The sequence below is a fragment of the Schistocerca piceifrons genome, chromosome X, assembly GCF_021461385.2.
Source record: "Schistocerca piceifrons isolate TAMUIC-IGC-003096 chromosome X, iqSchPice1.1, whole genome shotgun sequence".
In the NCBI taxonomy this organism is placed as follows: domain Eukaryota; kingdom Metazoa; phylum Arthropoda; class Insecta; order Orthoptera; family Acrididae; genus Schistocerca; species Schistocerca piceifrons.
Genome location: NC_060149.1, coordinates 264574108 through 264595431, shown reverse-complemented (window position 1 = coordinate 264595431; position 21324 = coordinate 264574108). Strand labels below are relative to the sequence as shown.

The 21324-nt window shown below is 40.1% G+C and overlaps 1 protein-coding gene across 1 annotated transcript in view; it reads right to left on the bottom strand.

Moving 5' to 3' along the window:
* LOC124722896 (acyl-CoA synthetase short-chain family member 3, mitochondrial) overlaps positions 1–21324 on the bottom strand; it is a 320410-nt gene that overhangs the window by 182039 nt on the left and 117047 nt on the right. The window contains exon 2 of the mRNA XM_047248037.1: positions 6199–6364. Within this exon, the coding sequence (XP_047103993.1) occupies positions 6199–6364 (166 nt within the window). The remainder of the gene's footprint in view (positions 1–6198; positions 6365–21324) is intronic.

Below are 21324 nucleotides of genomic sequence, written 5' to 3'. Positions count from 1 at the left end.
TATTTAAGGAAACAGGCAGTGTTAAGCTATATGTGAAACGTCAACCACGACCTGCAACAAATGATGATGTCCAAGTAGGTGTTTTAGCTGCTGTCGCGGCTAATCCGCCCATCAGTAGCAGACAAATTGCGCGAGAATCGGGAATCTCAAAAAACGTCGGTGTTGAAATGCTACATCAACATTGATTGCATCCGTACCATATTTTTATGCACCAGGAATTGAATGGCGACTACTTTGAACGGCGTGTACAGTTCTGCCACTGGGCACAAGAGAAATTACGGGCCGATGACAGATTTTTTGCACACGTTCTATTTAGCGACGAAGCATCATTCACCAACAGCGGTAACGTAAACCGGCATAATATGTACTACTCGGCAACGGAAAATCCACGATGGCTCCGACAAGTGGAACATCAGCGACCTCAGCGAGTTAACGTATGGTACGGCATTATGGGAGGAAGGATAATTGTCCCCCATTGTATCGATGGCAATCTAAATGATGCAATGTATATCGATTTCCTACGTAATGTTCTACCGATGTTACTACAAGATGTTTCACTGCATGACAGAACGGCGATGTACTTCCAACATGATGGATGTGCGGCACATAGCTCGCGTGCGGGTATTGAACAGCATATTTCATGACAGGTGGATTGGTCGTCGAAGCACCATACCATGGTCCGCACGTTCACCGAATCTGACGTCCCTGTATTTCTTTCTGTGGGGAAATTTAAAAGAGATTTGCTATCGTAATTCACCTACAACGCCTGACAACATGCGTCAGCGCATTGTCAATGCATGTGCGAACATTACGGTAGGCGAACTACTCGCTGTTGAGAGGCATGTCGTTACACGTATTGCCAAAAGCATTGAGGTTGACAGACATCATTTTGAGCATTTATTGCATTAATGTGGTATTTACAGGTAATCACGCTGTAACAGCATGCGTTCTCCTAAATGATAAGTTCACAAAGGTACATGTATCACATTAGAACAGCCGAAATAAAATGTTCAAACGTAACTACGTTCTGTATTTTAATTTAAAAAACCTACCTTTTACCAACTGTTCGTCTAAAATTGTGATCCAAATGTTTGTGACTACTACAGCGCCGTGTATCACAAAGCGAAAAGAGTGGTCCAACTAAAACATTCATATTTCTTTACGTACTACACGAATACGTAATAAAAATGGGGGTTCGTATTTAAAAAAACGCAGTTGATATCCGTTTGACCTATGGCAGCGCCATCTAGCAGGCCAACCAAAGCGCCATCTGGTTTCCCCCTTCAAGCTAGACAAGTTTCGTTCTTTGTAGTTTTTTCGTTTGACGCTTATTTCGTGACATATTTGGCCCAGTCACGATCAATGGACCACCCTGTATATAGTGCATGCACTTGTGTTTCTTTTGTTATCTGCCTGTCTTTGCAGTATATGTAAGAGAGTCTGGTGTTCGACAGGTATTTCCAGGATGCAGAAGTGATGATTTTGTATTGTGCAGGATACAAATAGTGTTTACTACATTGATATGGTATGTGGTGATATAGCCCAGGTGGAGATCGGTTTCATGCTGAGAAATTAAAGCTTTCCTCGACAATAGCAGAGCAGTATAGTTGACGAAGTGTCTTCGGCGATAGTTTCTCTATTTCATGATCTGTAGACCACTATTGCAGGGTTTAACTGTCAGTGCATTATGACTGCTGTATGTTTACCTTCGATCTGTACAAAATAGTTTTGCTGCTGAAAGTCTCATAATTTGCCGTCTGCAGGAAAAATGGCGGACAGTGCTCCCACACCGGAAACAGCAGCAGTTTGGCAGGTAAATTCAGTAAGAGCCAATCAGAATGCTCCATTCACAAGACATTCTTCGTGCAGGGCATAGGGCCTCTACAGAGAGGGTAAAGATAGCTACGGAAAGTTCTGTGATGTCTGAGAGTAACATGATGTCTTTTTTTGTTTGTTGTTCAGAGACACAGCCAAGCAGACCATCCACATCTGGCTGGACGCTGTCCCTCATCCACCACTGTGCCTTTAGGCCAGCAACTGTAGGACATCGAAAATTCCAGCCGTTTCTTCTCATCTGTAGGACAGTGCTTTCAGTCCTGTTTGTGTAATTGTTCTGATTTTCCCATCTATGTTTAGACACCAGTGTGTGCTTAGACACCAGTGTGTGCTTGAAGAAGTGGGAAAAAGCGTCCCAGCAGCAAATATAAAACTAAGCTCACTCACCATTTCTGAAATGTAATGAACACCACGGCAGCTGTAGGACTCAGAAATTTTTCTGTCTCTCTGGCAGTGCCTTGAGACAATCAGCTGAAACTTGAAATGTGGTAAACATCTTGTTAAAAGTTACAGAGATATCCACTTCGACTTCCAAACATTGTCGTTCTTGGTGTGTAAAATCAGATATTGCAGCTGATATGGGTTTTGGGATCTGTTTCCCACAAAAGCGTGTGAAGTGTCTCTGGGAGGATTCGCAATTGTGTCACAATCTTTTTAAAGTCCATGTTCGAGTGTGGCAGTGGTGGTATTCATCAGAATAAAACGTGTAATTGTTTAAATAATCTCTTGTCACATGCAAAGCTTTATCTCTCTCTCTGTGCAGTGGTGCATTTGGTTCCTGTGACATCTTCAAGTCATGTATGTGACAATATTCCGCAACACCAGATGTAATAACTCTCAAAGCAGTTCGTGTTCAATGACCAACAGTATCTGCACACTGGGTATGGAAAGGAGGAGGAAGGCTGCAGGTATTTCCAACACATCAGTAAGTAGGCAGCTGCAACTGCACTTACTACGTGGCCCTACCATAAACTGGCGTGGTGACTCTTGGGGCAGGGAGCATGGCATGCAGCCCATCTTCCAGTGGATGCAGAGACTCTGTGGTGAACGTCTTGCCTCTTGTGCTTTGGGAGATTGACTGGCCTTTCATCGAATGATCTACAGTTACACCACACACATTCATCAGTATGAGTGGCAAAGTGTAACTTAACCCCATCCTGCTGCATTCATTATTCCATGAAGCGTATTTGTCTTCACCAAATAACATTGCTATCGACACAGTCCTCAGACGTATGGTTACAGCTAATATACTCCTCCTTCTTCAGCACAGACATCTCATCCACTGAACACAGTAAACAATTATGTCTGTTCTTCCAGTCCAGCAGCTAGACACAGACTGAGTTCTTTTCCCGCCATTTTCCCCAGGCCCCCATCTTGTATTATGTCATGGGAGGGGGAGGGAAGGGCCAACAGTGCCCTCTGTTGGCGATGTTGTGAACTAAGTCAGCTGGACTCCAGACGTCATGGTGAACACATTTGATCGAGCTGCTGCCTATGACAACTCAAACTGTTTAAATAAACAATGCATGCAATATAATGACTAACATCCATCCTATCCAGCAGCCCAATGCTGACCAATTCCATTTCCCACCAATTTCTAGATGGCGAGGGGCGAGGGTGGGAAAGAGGAGGGAGAAGGAGAGGGGGTTAGGTTAGTGGAGGTAGCCCAACTGACCTATTTTCCCATCAAACTTTGAACTTCCCACCATGATGTCACTGCGACATTGCCACATCTATGGCCGCCATCTTGGATCCGCCATCTTGAATAAATCTGGCAACAATGCAGCGTGGTGTGACGCTGCCCTTGTCCCGCTACTCCTTTAGTGTGAGATTCTTGGTGGGAAGCACTGTGTTGGAGGTCACATATAGTTAAAACGGCTGTCACTCACTTCCCCTCAGGTCACTTGGTCAATGCAGTAGACAATAGTCCTTTGTATTCTATCAGCATCTACCTCGAATCGTCTTTTGTTTTCCCCATGCTGATGTGAAAAGTACATGCTTTATATATTGTTCACATAACAGACACAGGTAGTTAATTTCTGATTTTGTTCTATTTGTCATGGTGTTTCTTCAATTCAAAACAAATACTTTTTTGCACGTTTTTTAATAAAGTGTCACTAAGTTCGACTGCAGTTTGTCATTTTTGTCATGCACCAACCAGTGCATTTCAGGGGATAGCTATAAGCTCTCAAAATCTGTTTCTGTAGTTTGTCATACACATTGTTATATGAATGGAAATTCATAACTTATAAAATATGGTGAAGAGAGATTCTCGCAGCGTATTTCTCTTAGTTTTTTCCCCTTAAATAATATATCTCGATAACACACCAAGTTTGCTTCTGAAAGAGGTGATGTTTTCATATGGAGGAGGAACAAGAACGTTGTCTGGTCGAGCTAAAGGATAAATGATTCTAAATACTGTTTCAACTGAAGCAAAATCCGAGAAATGAACTCCTTCAGACCTACAATTCATGCTCTCTTATAAATATGTGCAGTTTTTCACCATGCTCACATACGATAATTTATAAATAAGAAGCAAAATATGCCTGATATTTAAATCTATATGTTGCAGTAAGAGAAGTACGATTTTTTTACTGTAAACAAATATGCAGTTGTTATTTTCTTTGTAACTCTGTCTGTTATACTATCTGACGTGCGGTGGGATAAAAGATTTCTTTGGTGTTACAAGCTTCTAAAGAAACAGGCAGATGTTTTAAAACTCTGAAGGCCTGTGAAAAAGGAACATTTGCTACATACTGGACCTTTTAAAACATAGGACGTCGGATGAGGAATTGAAAGGATATGTATGACTAACTAAAGTCAGAATATTGCACTTCCGATCTATACTCTCTGGTTTATCAAACTTGCAATACCTTGAGTGAATGAAACGTCACAGTCTTACATAATAGTCTGACATTTAAGGCCATAACGAATTACACAAGTCCTTTCAAAGCCTGCAATAAAACACTGAAATAATGTGACCATTATTAAATGACCATTACAATGTTTAACAGGAAATTCTGAAAATTAAATGGAAGTATTCTGAAGTATGTGACGGAGATTACTCGTCTCTCTCATCAATGTATTGCATTCCACTCCGCTTTTAAAGCAAATGACATTTAAACGATAGAGATTTTATCTAGCATTAATTTTTAGTGAAATGTCGGAGCGGAGCGAAAACATGACTCCCTATAAATTACACATTGGATTCCAGTCTGAATTTTTGGAGCCAAACGAAGAGTGGTAAATAGACAAATAGTATATCAAACCGACCAGCTTGAGGTACAGTTTGGGAATAATATATTTAATAGCTTGAAAATAATTAGGACGATTAAGAAGCATCTGAGTAGTGATTTGAAGGAAATTACAATATTTCACGAACAGCTGCTGCGTGGTATGTAAATGAAGTGTCAAACAGATCATATCTTCAAGGCCTATCTACTATATTTTGTGTATGAGAACTTGCACCTGTATGATAGTTCATTTTTAAAATGGCTACCTTCGAATCAAGTACTAAATTTCGGACATTCCGAGAACAGCAGACACTAGGAAGACAAATGACATCTCAAGAAGTTTATCTTTTCAAGGCCTAACTGTTTTGCGTATAAAAAGTTACATTTATGTGATACCTAACTTTCAAAATGGTTTCCTTCGAATCAAGCACTAAATTTCGGACATTGCCAGAACAGAAGACGATAGGAAGGTAAATTAGATGTCAATAAGATCATGCTTTCTAAACAAAACGTGAAAATAGAAAAAACTTAAAAGTCAGTCAAATGTTTTGTCAACTTATTTGTCTAAAAGTAAGAAATAAAAAGAGATTAGAGTATGATCCTCGAAATCATATAACGTAAATGAGGTGCGTCAAATATTCCTCTAACCCGTTTTATTTTTTACTTCACAAAAGATTTACCTGATTTTTCAATTTTTTATTGAGATGTTTTTGTAACATTATATGCCGGCCGAAGTGGCCGTGCGGTTAAAGGCGCTGCAATCTGGGACCGCAAGACTGCTACGGTCGCAGGTTCGAATCCTGCCTCGGGCATGGATGTTTGTGATGTCCTTAGGTTAGTTAGGTTTAACTAGTTCTAAGTTCTAGGGGACTAATGACCTCAGCAGTTGAGTCCCATAGTGCTCAGAGCCATTTTTTTGTAACATTATAATCGATGAATGACGCATTAAAATTTCCTGAGGCCCTGCTGTTGTTTCACCGCCCCTATACGTCAGCTATAGGTTAAGACGGAAAGAATTTATTCACTGGCGTTATGCTGTTTTCGAAGTTGGAGATGTTACATAGCTGGGGGAATCATATTAGTTTCGAAGTGCAACTTTCATTTGATATATGTCTTCGAGCGAGCGTACCATTTCGTGAAGGGCTTTTCAGAGTTGTCGAGGACTTTGACCCAGGGCTTGGACCAGGTTACGCAGCGGCCCACTTCCGACCAGAACTCCTCCGGTTCTTCGAGCGATCTCCGGAACGCCTCCGTGTATTTCTTGCTGACGTGGATGTGCTGCTTTGGCGTCGCATCTGTAACAGAAGTTGTTTCACTCACTTCCTTTGCAAAACCAGAAAGAGACAGGAATTTTATTGATGCCTATGAATGCCTGTATAATTACATTCCTCTTCTTTTTCACAGAATAGTTTCAGTTTGTAATATGTAAATGTCTACAAACGAGGTAGGATTTCTTTTTCTTTTAAGCACAGAATTAGAGAATACTGCAGTTTATCATGTTATGAGGTGGAAGACACTATGAATGAAACAGACTATGGGAAAAGTTATACGAATAGTGCGTCACGTTTTAACTTCTGTCTGTGTAACAAATTTACGAAAATAATAATGGGAAGAAATACATTTGTACTAGTTTCGCCAAATCGTATTTTGAAAATTATAAATATGTGTCGATCCGTAAATTCTTTCTTCTATAAATACAAATTACTTTCAAATTCGAGTTAGCTTTATTTACTTATAATAACTACGGGGCAGGGTTCAAACACCATGCGCCATTAACATTTAGGTTATCCGTGATTTTCATAAATCACTTGAGGTAAATGCCAGCATGAGTCTTTGAAAAGGAAACTGCCAACTTCTGTCCTTATCCTTACAAAATTCCAGCTCTTGCTCCGTCTCTAATGACATCGTCGTCAACGGGGCGTTAAATCCTAACGTTCTTTTCTCTCTTAAGATGTTCTACTAGCGTTGAAGAGTCTACATGTCATAGTTCTTGAGTAGGTCACACACAGTCATCCATTAATCCGCCCAGGTGAGTGACTGGATTAAGAACCTGCCCGCAGGTAGAACGTTATCCTCGATAATCATTCGTCCACACATACAATAATTTTTGTGTATGCCACCTGGAAGTGCAATATGGACCTTAATGGCTTTGTTATATACTAATTACATGGCAGATGGCGTTAAGTATTATTTGAGGTTGAGAATTTTTGACAGACGATTAACCTCGCACAAAAAGAGACAATTAACTTTTAATTTAGAGAAGTGAAAATTGCACAAGTCACCAGATATATAAAAAAAAGTATTAGCCCCTGACTACACGATTAATAAGTAACAGCAAGTAGCACTCACGACATAAAACACGTGAAAGTAACATTGGTGGAGATAGAAGTGAAGCAAAAACAATTGTATAACAAATGGCAGTCTTAGCTCCACTGGCATGGTTTTGGCAAACTGTCGTTCGTCAGTGAATGATATTGCTCACAAGTGAACCTCCCCATCGCACCCCCCTCGATTTAGTTATAAGTAGGCACAGTGGATAGGCCTTAAAAAACTGAACACAAATCAATCGAGAAAACAGGTAGAAGTTGTGTGGAACTATGAAAAAGTAAGCAAAATATACGAACTGAGTAGTCCGTCAGCAAGATAGGCAACATCTTGGTTATCATGAGCTCGGGAGCGCCGTGGTCCCGTAGTTAGCGTGAGCAGCTGCAGAACAAGAGCTCCTTGGTTCAAGTCTTCCCTCGAGCGAAAAGTTTAATTTTTTGTTTTCAGACAATTATCAAAGTTCAGGCACTCACACATAACCAACTTCGCTCTCCAAAATTCCAGAACATGTTCAGATTTGCTTGGACATATGCAGGATTTGACGCTCTACACACGGAAAATTTGAAAAAACGTTATGACAGAGCACAGGGAAAACTGTGCGACTGTGAAACTGTTGCATTCATTTGTTGCAGTTTATGTGACAAACTCTTATGTTTTCATCACTTTTTTGGGAGTGATTATCACATCCACAAGAAAACCTAAATCGGGCAAGGTAGAAGAATCTTTTTACCCATTCGCCAAGTGTACAAGTTAAGTGGGTCGACAACATATTCCTGTTATGTAACGCACATGCCGTCAACAGTGTCGTGTAGAATATATCAGACTTTTTTTCCTACGGAGAAATCGTTTGACCTATGACCTTGCAATCAAATGTTTTCGGTTCGCATTGGAGAGACACGTCCTTTCGTCTACTAATCGCACGGTTTTGCGGTGCGGTCGCAAAACACAGACACTAAACTTATTACAGTGAACAGAGACGTCAATGAACGAACGGACAGATCATAACTTTGCGAAAATAAGGAACGTGAACTTTTCACTCGAGGGAAGACTTGAACCAAGGACCTCTCGTTCCGCAGCTGCTCGCGCTAACCACGGGACCACGGCGCTCCTGAGCTCACCTTCTCCTTGATGTTGCCTATCTTGGGCATGGACTACTCAGTTTGTATATTTTTCTTATTTTTTCATAGTTCCGCACAACTTCTTCCTGTTTTCTCGATTGATCTGTGTTACGTTTTTCAAGGCCTATCCACTGTGCCAAGTCATAACTAAATCTGAGGGGGGTGCGATGGGGAGGTTCCCTTGTTAGAAAGCGTTTGTACGGCCTATACTGTAACTCTGCTCGAGTATGTACAAACCGATTTATGCTAAACTAACAGAGGACACTGAATATTTACAAAGAAGAGCAGCGTGATTGGTCTCAGTTTTGTTTCTTAGACGAGTTTTTGCAACAGAAATCTTGAAAAATCTGTATTCAGAGATACTTGCAAAAAGACGTCTTGAAAATTCTGAAAGTCAGTTTTCGAGACAAGTATTCGTCAGCTCCCTACTCATTGCTCCATTTGGCACATGAAGATAAACTCGAGATAAAAGCTTGAACAGAAGTATATGAGCAAGTAATTAGTCTTCTCACACTCCAGCGGTGAAAAGAACGGAAGGTATCTTTAATATATGCCAAATACACAACAGATCTGAGTTACAAGAACTGTTAAATAAAAACACTTGTCACTATACGATAGCAACGGGCCACTAAGCTAAAAACGGGAACAATTCTGAACCCTCATTCTTCAGAAAAACAGATTGCACATTCAAACCATAGTCTTTTACGGTAAACCATGGCAGAAAATGTACATCGAAAGGGCCAACCGCATTAGAAATGAAATTTACTTTTACTATCAAACAACACACAAGTCGTGCAAAATTTGTTGGTCTTAAACTGGTTCAGGATTTACAATGAGCACGGGCTAAGAACATGAAAGGAAAAAAAAGAAAAGAAACGAAAAGAAAAAAATCTGGATACTAAGTTGGAAGTAACCAAACTCATTAAACACATATCCATTTTTGTTCTATACGATGCTTTGACATATATTATACTGTTGTTGTTGTTGTTGTTGTTGTTGTGGTCTTCAGTCCTGAGACTGGTTTGATGCAGCTCTCCATGCTACTCTATCCTGTGCAAGCTTCTTCATCTCCCAGTACCTACTGCAACCTACATCCTTCTGAGTCTGCTTAGTGTATTCATCTCTTGGTCTCCTCCTACGGTTTTTACCCTCCACGCTGCCCTCCAATACTAAATTGGTGATCCCTTGATGCCTCATAACATGTCCTACCAACCGATCCCTTCTTCTGGTCAAGTTGTGCCACAAACTTCTCTTCTCCCCAATCCTATTCAATACTTCCTCATTAGTTATGTGATCTACCCATCTAATCTGCAGCATTCTTCTGTAGCACCACATTTCGAAAGCTTCTATTCTCTTCTTGTCCAAACTATTTACCGTCCATGTTTCACTTCCATACATGGCTACACTCCATACAAATACATTCAGAAATGACTTCCTGACACTTAAATCTATACTCGATGTTAACAAATGTCTCTTCTTCAGAAACGCTTTCCTTGCCATTGCCAGTCTGCATTTTATATCCTCTCTACTTCGACCATCATCAGTTATTTTGCTCCCCAAATAGCAAAACTCCTTTACTACTTTAAGTGTCTCATTTCCTAATCTAATATCCTCAACATCACCCGACTTAATTCGACTACATTCCATTATCCTCGTTTCGCTTTTGTTGATGTTCATCTTATATCCTCCCTTTAAGACACCAACCATTCCGTTCAACTGCTCTTCCAAGTCCTTTGCTGTCTCTGACAGAATTACAATGTCATCGGAGAACCTCAACGTTTTTATTTCTTCTCCATGAATTTTAATATCTACTCCGAATTTTTCTTTCGTTTCCTTCACTGCTTGCTCAATATACAGATCGAATAACATCGGGGAGAGGCTACAACCCTGTCTTACTCCCTGCCCAACCACTGCTTCCTTTTCATGTCCCTCGACTCTTATAACTGTCGTCTGGTTTCTGTACAAATTGTAAATAGCCTTTCGCTCCCTGTATTTTATCCCTACCACCTTCAGAATTTGAAAGAGAGTATTCCAGTCAACATTGACAAAAGCTTTCTCTAAGTCTACAAATACTGGAAACGTAGGTTTGCCTTTCCTTAATCTTTCTTCTAAGATAAGTCGTAAGGTCAGTATTGCCTCACGTGTTCCAGTATTTCTACTGAATCCAAACTGATCTTCCCCGAGGTCGGCTTCTACTAGTTTTTCCATTCGTCTGTAAATAATTCGTGTTAGTATTTTGCAGGTGTGACTTATTAAACTGATTGTTCGGTAATTTTCACATCTCTCAACACCTGCTTTCTTTGAGATTGGAATTATTATATTCTTCTTGAAGTCTGAGGGTATTTCGCCTGTTTCATACATCTTGCTCACCAGATGGTAGAGTTTTGTCAGGACTGGCTCTCCCAAGGCCGTCAGTAGTTCCAATGGAATGTTGTCTACTCCCAGGACCTTGTTTCGACTCAGGTCTTTCAGTGCTCTGTCAAACTCTTCACGCAGTATCGTATCTCCCATTTCATCTTCATCTACATCCTCTTCCATTTCCATAATATTGTCCCCAAGTGCATCGACCTTGTATAGACCCTCTATATACTCCTTCCACCTTTCTGCTTTCCCTTCTTTGCTTAGAACTGGGTTTCCATCTGAGCTCTTGCTGTTCATACAAGTGGTTCTCTTATCTCCAAAGGGCTCTTTAATTTTCCTGTAGGCAGTATCTATCTTACCCCTAGTGAGATAAGCCTCTACATCCTTACATTTGTCCTCTAGCCATCCCTGCTTAGCCATTTTGCACTTCCTGTCGATCACATTTTTGAGACGTTTGTATTCCTTATTACCTGCTTCATTTACTGCATATTTATATTTTCTCCGTTCATCAATTAAATTCAATATTTCTTCTGTTACCCAAGGATTTCTACTAGCCCTCGTCTTTTTACCTATTTCATCCTCTGCTGCCGTCACTACTTCATCCCTCAAAGCTACTCATTCTTCTTCTACTGTATTTCTTTCCCCCATTCCCGTCAATTGTTCCCTTATGCTCTCCCTGAAACTCTGTACAACCTCTGGTTTTTTCAGTTTATCCAGGTCCCATCTCCTTAAATTCCCACCTTTTTGCAGTTTCTTCAGTTTTAATCTACAGGTCATAACCAATAGATTGTGGTCAGAGTCCACATCTGCCCCTGGAAATGTCTTACAATTTAAAACCTGGTTCCTAAATCTCTGTCTTACCATTATATAATCTATCTGATACCTTTTAGTATCTCCAGGGTTCTTCCATGTATACAACCTTCTATCATGATTCTTAAACCAAGTGTTAGCTATGATTAAGTTGTGCTCTGTGCAAAATTCTACCGGGCGGCTTCCTCTTTCATTTCTTAGCCCCAATCCATATTCGCCTACTACGTTTTCTTCTCTCCCTTTTCCTACACTCGAATTCCTGTCACCCATGACTACTAAATTTTCGTCTCCCTTCACTATCAGAATAATTTCTTTTATTTCATCATACATTTCTTCAATTTCTTCGTCATCTGCAGAGCTAGGTGGCATATAAACTTGTACTACTGTAGTAGGTGTGGGCTTCGTATCTATCTTGGCCACAATAATGCGTTCACTATGCTGTTTGCAGTAGCTTACCCGCATTCCTATTTTCCTATTCATTATTAAACCTACTCCTGCATTACCTCTATTTGACTATTTGACTTTGTGTTTATAACCCTGTAGTCACCTGACCAGAAGTCTTGTTCCTCCTGCCACCGAACTTCACTAATTCCCACTATATCTAACTTTAACCTGTCCATTTCCCTTTTTAAATTTTCTAACCTACCTGCCCGATTAAGGGATCTGACATTCCACGCTCCGATCCGTAGAACGCCAGTTTTCTTTCTCCTGATAACGACATCCTCTTGAGTAGTCCCCGCCCGGAGATCCGAATGGGGGACTATTTTACCTCCGGAATATTTTACCCAAGAGGACGCCATCATCATTTAATCATACAGTAAAGCTGCATGCCCTCCGGAAAAATTACGGCCGTAGTTTCCCCTTGCTTTCAGTCGTTCGCAGTACCAGCACAGCAAGGCCGTTTTGGTTATTGTTACAAGGCCAGATCAGTCAATCATCCAGACTGTTGCCCTTGCAACTACTGAAAAGGCTGCTGCCCCTCTTTAGGAACCACACGTTTGTCTGGCCTCTCAACAGATACCCCTCCGTTGTGGTTGCACCTACGGTACGGCTATCTGTATCGCTGAGGCACGCAAGCCTCCCCACCAACGGCAAGGTCCATGGTTCATGGGGGGGAATATTATACTAGACACAGATAAAAATAGTGCAAAAGCGAAGAGGAGCAAACAAAACAAAATTTCATAAGATAGGAGAAAGTTGATGAAGAAGGGCAAAAGTAGACGTTAACAGAAGTTATATGGAATTAACTGAATAAAACAAAACTACTCCGAAATAATTAAGAACAGATGTCGTAAAGGACACTGTTGACGATTAGGAAGACAATCGAGAAGAACCGAAGCGTGAAGAATCGAAACATATACTCTTGCTGGCTAGACATATTACCACATTTCAGGAAGTCAGATGGAAACTGCATCAAAGGTGTTTAAAAATTTCTTCAAAAATCTATGTACTGTGTGAGGGAGTTCTGCAAGGTAATGCCTCCGAATTTTTCTAGTGGAAACACTTAAAGCTTTTTAAATAAAACAAACTTTATTAACAGCCCACATCTTTATTTTTAATTTATACAGATGTATTTCTTAACATACTCACTCTGGCGACGAACATATTTCTTCCAAAGAGAGCCCAGTTTGTTGATGCCGTAACTGTAGAATGTTTGACTTTGTTGACCGAGACACCATCTCACATTTGCTTAGGAGCTTTCATCACTATCAAAGTGCAGTTCTCGAAGGTGTTCTTTAACTTTTGGAAGCAGATGAAAATCGAGTGGGGCCAGGCTATGGAGGATGATCGATGGTGTTCCCCAAGATAGTATTACTGGCCATCTGCTGTTCCCCATATATATAATCGATTTAGGAAGCAATCTATGCAGGCATCTTAAGTTATTTGCAGATGATCCTGTTGTTCGTCGTGTAGTAAAGTCATCAGAAGATCAAAACAAATTGCAAAACGATTTAAATAAGATATCTATATGGTGCGAAAATTGGCGATTGACCATAAATAATGAAAAGCGTGAGGTTATCCACATGAATGCTGAAAGGAATCTGTCAAATCTAAAGGCCGCAAATTCAACTAAATACCTAGGAAGGCTTTCGACAGCGTTCCTCACAAGCGTCTTCTAACCCAACTGCGTGCCTACGGAATATCGCCTCAGATGTGCGACTGGTTTCGTGATTTCCTGTTAGAAAGGTCACAGTTTGTAGTAATAGACGGAAAGTCATCAAGTAAAACAGAAGTAATATCCGGCGTTCCCCAAGGAAGTATTATAGGCCCTCTCCTGTTCCTGATCTATACTGACGACATAGGAGACAATCTGAGTAGCCGTCTTAGATTGTTTGCAGATGATGCTGTCATTTACCGTCTTGTAAAGTTATCAGATGATCAAAATGACTTGCAAAATGGTTTGGATAAATATATGTATGGTGCGAAAAGTGGCAATTGACCCTCAATAAAGAAAGGTGTGTAGTTATTCACATGAGTGCTAAAAGAAATCAGCTAAATTTCGATTACGCGATAAGTCACACAAATCTGAAGGCTGTAAATTCAGCTAAATACTGGACCAAAGACTGCGATTCATTGGCAGAACGCTTAGGAGGTGCAACAGGTCTATTAAAGAGACTGCTTACACCACGCTTGTCCTCCCTATTCTCGAGTATTGCTGTGCGGTGTGGGATCCGCATCAGGTGGGACTGACGGATGACATCGAAAAAGTACAAAGAAGGGCAGCTCGTTTTGTATTATCGCGAAATAGGGGAGATATTGTCACAGACATGATACGTGAATTGGAGTGGCAATCGTTAAAATAAAGGCGTTTTTCGTTGCGACGGGATCTCCTCATGAAATTTCAATCACCAGTTTTCTCCTCCGATTGCGAAAACATTCTGTTAGCATCCACCTACATAGGGAGAAATGATCATCACGATAAAATAAGAGAAATCAGGGCTCGCACAGAAAAATTTTAAGTGCTCGTTTTTCCCGTGTGCCGTTCGAGAGTGGAACGGTAGAGAGACAACTTGAAGGTGGTTCATTGAACCCTCTGCCAGGCACTTTATTGTGAATAGCAGAGTAATCACGTAGATGTAGATGAATTACAATTACAGACAACTTAAATTGGAAAATTGCTGTTGGGAGGGCGAACTAAAGACTGCGTTTTGTTGGCTGAACACTTAGAAGATGCAACAGATCAGCTAAAGAGACTGCGTACACTGCGCTTATCCGTCCTCTTTTGGGGTACGGCTGCATGGTCTGGGAGCCTTACCAGGCAGAATTAACGGAGTACATCGACAGTTCAAAGAAGGGCACCGTGTTTTGTATTATCGAGAAATAGGGGACAGAGTGTCATGGATATGATACAGGATTTGGGCTGGAAATCACTAAAACAAAGGGGTTTTTCGTTGCGGCACGATGTTCTCACGAAATTTCAGTCACCAACTTCCTCCTCCGAATGAGAAAATATTTTGTTGATGCTGACCTACAAAGGAAGAAACGATCATCATAATGAAATAAGGGAAATCAGAGCTAGCACGGGAAGATATAGGTGTTTTTTTTCCGCGCGCTGTTCGAGAATTAGTGTGAAGGTGGTTCGATGAACTCTCTGCCAGGCTCCTAAATGCGATTTGGGGAGTAGCCATGTAGATGTAGATGTAGATGACAGTGAACCCAAGGGGTAGGGCTGTTGCAGAAGTCGCAGAGCTCGTTTGTGGCCTGGCATTGTCGTGCTGAAGGAGAGGAGGCTGCATGTGTGAACAAACTCTTCGAATTCCTGCTTTCAGTTTTCTGAGAGTTTCTCACGTACCGCCATAGTTACGTTACACACCACCATGTTGTGCGCCACTGTTCGGAGTCCTTTAGCGTCAGAGGGTTACAACTTGCGTCAGCGAAGCGGGAAAGCCGACCCAGTAACGTGCGTGACATGTAGTAACACCTCAACCTATATTAAGAAAAGTTTTAAAAACTCGAAGGCGTTACTTTTCACTATGCCCTCGCTTCCAAGGAAATAAAAAATCACATAACAGACTCCGAGAATCAGTACAGAAAAAGTTGGAGACGGTATATCAGCTACCACTTTGTGTGGGGTTTATAGAGTATGAGAAAGCGTTTGGAACTCCCACAGTAAAATCTGTGTTGGCAGTACTTGAGAAACAAGGAATGGAGTCTACCTACATCAGTTTGTTGAAGAATATATACAAAATGGCTACAGCTTCCATTCGATTGCAATGAGAGAGTTTAAAGTTCAGAACAGAGAAAAGATTTGGGCAAGATGACACAATTTAACCAAATATTTTTCTGTTGCCTTGGAGGATGTCTTCAAATAACTATACTGAGAATAAGGAAAGAATCTGTGTAAACGGGTTTTATCTGTACCACTTTTGAATTGCATGTAACTTTGTTTTGTTTGTTTCGGATCCAATTAACCTTCAATAAAGGATGGAGGAATTGACCAGGGCAAGATATTACCCCTAAACAGTAATTACGGGGAAAACATGTACAATCAGTTTGCCGATTGGAGACTAGTAAAGATTAATGACGAAGTAACAGCAATAGCTGGCGAATTTGTATACTTTGGACAACTGAAAACATCATGCGTACGGATAGCCACAGAAATACACAGGATGTGTTGAAGCTGATTTTGGAAACTGATTGCTGCACTCAGCGTTCAGTTCCCAACTTGCTTTAAACGGAAAGTCTACAACCAGTATACCGAGCGAGGTGGTGCAGTGGTTAGACACTGGACTCGCATTCGGGAGGACGACGATTCAATCCCGCTTCCGGCCATCCTGATTTAGGTTTTCCGTGATTTCCCTAAATCACACCAGGCAAATGCCGGGATGGTTCCTCTGAAAGGGCACGGCCGACTTCCTTCCACATCCTTCCCTAATCCGATGAGACCGATGACCACGCTGTCTGGTCTCCTTCGCCAAAACAACCAATCTACAACCAGTATATTGCCGGTACTAACCAATTCAGATAACACATGGACATCAAACTTTAAAAATTTGTTGATTGCCCAACGGGCTATGGAAAAATGTATCTTGAGTATGACAAACAGGGACAGAAAAACAAACAGATGGATAAGAGCAAAGGCAGGAATTGAGGATGTGATATTGATTGTGAAGAAACTGAAATGGAGATAGCCCGAGCATACCCCCTCAATCGAAAATGCTTCGAGAGTGAATTAATAGAAAATAGGGCAACGTTAAGATGGTGGTTCTACCGAGTCTCCCTCCCCCTCCCCCCTACACCCCCACTCGAGTACAATGCACCAAAGTTTCATACTACCATGTGAAACCGTCGGAAAATTGCTTCTATGGTATGTTGTTCAGATCGAATGTCACATTGACTTGAATGTCGGTTATGTCGTCGTCAAAGCGTTAACTATTTGTGTGAATTTCTGTACTTTTTCGTTTTATGTTAGATTCGTATTGATAACAGCAAGTTTCGTTACCCGTGGCGATTTTTTCCAAGGAAGAGTTATCCCCGTTTTGCATTTTAATCAGTTCGTGGCAGCCGTCCACGCGTCGCTAATTTTTCGGGAATCCAGGAGCGCGGGACAAACTTTGCACACATTTCTCTCTTCTTCAAAATATTCTAAAGAATTTCTTGAGCACCTAAATTAGAGATGTTGCTCCATGGCGATTTGTGACACAACAACGGTGACACTCTAGGGTAACATACCCACTACTTAATTCTGCCTGTTCTAAACAGACAAGTCGAATATTCATCTGTTGTTTACATCTGATAGTTCAACCTCCCACCGTAATTAGTGCGCTGAATAAAATCTGTCACTGAACTTTTTGGTCGGAGTGTGTATGACAAGACGAATTTATTCAAGTGGAATGAAAAGGTTCTGTGTTGGATTCGTTGGGTCAGACTTAGTGGATGACCTAATGGATCACGGACTGACGGCATAAAGAATCAAGGAGGGCAAATGTTAAAATCTAGAGATCAAGATTTATGATGAAGTCTATCCATGCTGATTCATTACATTAATTACAACAATCTACGATATCACATATGGACATAAGACTTCTTCAGAGTTACCGTGTCAAGGACGTGTTGCCTAACCAAGAAAGAGTTATAGCGATTCCGAATAGACGTTTCCTGGTTGTTTTCAGAAGCTTTATTAGCCTTAGTAAGAATTTTTTCAGTCGACATTTAATGTCAAGCTGTATAAAACGTTTTAGGTTTTTGATATATATTGATTCAATTGTTCATAGAAATTCTGAGGCAGAACACGTTATGCAGGAAGTTGCGTCACTTTGGGAGCAGTATTCCTGGATAATTTCAATAAGAAGTCCTCTGTATTGTCATACAATCCGAGTCTTAATGAAGTTAGCTTTCAACAAGAGAACATTTTTCCATATGCTTCATTGGACAACCACGTTTATGTCAATTATTTAACATACAATGAATCGCCATTATGAGAATTTTGTTTTACATTAACGTAGCTTTTGCAGTCGGCATTTACTAGTAAAATTGTTCTGAACCGCATCGTATTATCCGTCTTAACCAATTGATCGGTCCCGACTGCGTGGCAACTACTAAGTTTAAACTTGACGCTTCGTTGACAAATTCCTTGCTACTGAGGCCGATACTTCGCTTAGATAGCAGGACTCGGCTAACAAGGTAGAAGAAACATTTGTCCTGTTTTCTTTATTTTTTAAACTCATTTTTCTTAAGATGTGATCTCACCCTAGAGAATCACCCCGACAAAAAAAGAACCTCACGAGGTAATGAATGAATAATCATTTGCGTTTGAGTAATGCAAATATACCAGAGTGACAAATCTGACATTGTGTTCAACTATGTAAGGAAGAATAAAGATGGAGCAGGAGACATTCATAGCGTCTGTGGATCTAGAGAAACCATTAGACAACACAAATTTGGGAATTGTGGGAAGAGTTAAGAACAAAATAAAGAGACTGACCGATAATCTACAGCATATTGTTAGAGTAGGTTCTATAATAAAAATTGTACGTATAGAAAGAAAAATTCGTCTTAAAAAGGGCGTAAGGTAAGAATGTTGCATGTCAGCCATATTGCTTATCATTTATGTTACAGAGAAAGTGAACGAACTGAAATAAAATTTTGGAACAGAAATGAAGATGCAGCGGACCACCAGATGATAATGAGACGTTTCAAGACGTCATAGGCTTTGTGACCGAAAGTAAAGTGGATTTAGAAGACATGAGGAAAGAAGTGAGCAAAATCACTTAATAGCTATGTTTAAGCTAAACAAAACAAGAACGAAAGAGTTGAAGAGTACTAGGAGGGAGACTAGCTACTTGATAAACATCAAAACTGGGAAGACAAAGCAGCAGAATTGATAGCAAAAATTACACTAGATGGCTGAATCAAAGATGTCAAAAGTAGGGTGATGCAAACGATGAAAGCATCGTTCAAAAAAAGACTAAGTATTGATGTAGATTCAAGGAAAATGTTCGTGAAATTGAACGTCTAGTGTAGAGTATTATATGGAGAGGAAAACGAAACATGGCAAACTAAAGAAGAAACTGAAAAAATTTAAAATGTTTTGCTACGTAAAGTTAATGCCAGTTGTCATATAAATCACAGAATCAAGTGTTATTCGAAATAGTAGGTGAAGGAAGAAGGTCATCGATAAAGATTATAACAATAAAAGCTCTTCACTGGAATGACAAAGGAGGAAGAGTTCTTGAAAAAAAAAAAACAAAGATAAGAATATGTAAACGGTTTAGAGGATTTTGACTCAAGTAGGTATCGTACACAACACAGGAAACGACGAAACACGATATCAAATTAGTCGAAAATCTAATGACCATGAAATGCAAATAAAATGTACAGGTAAAGAAAACCAGACAAGGGAACCAGTGAATGTATAATATTCTTAAATTTTTTGTGTCGGTCTCACATGTTGCTGTTATAGTAGAACGAATGAAAACTCTTTGCATGTGACTAAATTATTTTATTGCTCGTTATAGGAAGGCAACTTATTACGATGCCTTAAGAGTATCGTACTAAGCGTCACATCATTGAGTTCTGTTGATCAGTTTCATTGCGATCTCGGCTCCACCAAAGTCGGACGCCTCGGTGCCCCAATAAAGGCTGAGGACACCAAACAAATAAATTACGTTGACGCGACGAACTAATGTCAGACAGTAAATTTGTGTCTCCCCTCTCTAAGGGTACGAGAAAGGCAATAAAGTGAAGTTCGGTATATTTGTTGCAGGTACACAGGTGCTCTGATTGGATTCCAACGCATTAAGCGACCTGCCCCACCTGTCTCCCTTTTTGAGGCGAACTACCCACTAGATTAGAGCACCGATATGACAACAACTTCTGCAACTCGAAAAAAATTGAAGTTTTTCGTCGAGACAGCATGACTTTATTAACAAGTACAATAATATTTCATAAAAAAATGGAGGTAGTTTGAGGTAAATTTCCTCTTAAGACAAGAAGAGGGCGATCGAAGTCTATGAAATATAATTATTGATATCGATAGTCTTGAGGAAGAATTTTACCAAGCTTTTTATGAGAGAAGTCTGACATCCGAGTCGATACAAAGATCTTCAGACATTAATCGCATTGAAAGTTTCACAGAAATAACCAGTGTCTCAATATCTGTGCTATGACTAAGGAAAAATGACGATTTCCCAAAAGTTTTGTCCTTTTCTTGTCAATTCGTGGACAACTGATGTTAACTGTCTTTTGGCATATAACATGATACTTGTTAGAGGATATTGTCCAACATGCAGTTAACAAATGAATATAATATAGTCTAAAGACGTTAGTAATCGAAGAAACTGGCGTTATCTTAGAAGTGAGTGTTCCCAACATTTATGCTTCTTAATAATTATGCATTTCCTTCCTCTTTTAATTGCCTTCATGCGTTTAACGATGATAATGTGCAGATATTTAACATGTAGTGAAAATTAAAAACGGCGTCTCAAGGGAAACGGACTTGAGCAACAGCAACTCTATAGGCCCATGAGGTTGTAAACTGCTGCGCGCATTGACGTTGTGTGTGAGAGTGTTTTGGAAGAAAAATAATGCATTCAACTTGGGATTGGATATTTATTATTTTCATTACTTTTAATGTCTTCTGTATCTCTTCCACTGTAACTTCAGTGTTTTCCACGCAGCTTTTCATAAACGCCTGTGTAACACTGGATTCATTTCACTTATTTTCCAATTCCAGAGAGTGCCTTCTCTTTCTAAAAGTTCTGTTTTCTTCGTAAACACGTAAGTCCGGATTGATGTTTCAGTTATCTTCCACAGGTCAAAACTGTTTCTTTCCGTTTCTGATTTTCTTTACTTTTCCTGTTACTTAGCATTGTCTGGAACCTGCCGAAACTTACTTTTTGTGTATCTTAGGACTTTCACTTATGGGTTAAGTAAGTACTGCTTTTCTGATAATTTTAATTTATAGAAATTTTAGTTGTTTCACCCTGTGTTGACGACTTATTTTCGATGCATATGATTTACACGTAAGTCCTTTGACACTTCTGTTTCAGAAAGGATATCATAGTTAACTAATGACCGAATCCACAAATTTCTTCTACATGTAAAGCTGGACCACCTTGATGCGTAGCGCCGTTTCCTACAGTGAATCCGGAAGAGTATATAAATTACGTTTATGTTTTGTTGTTAAGTAAAAGAGACTG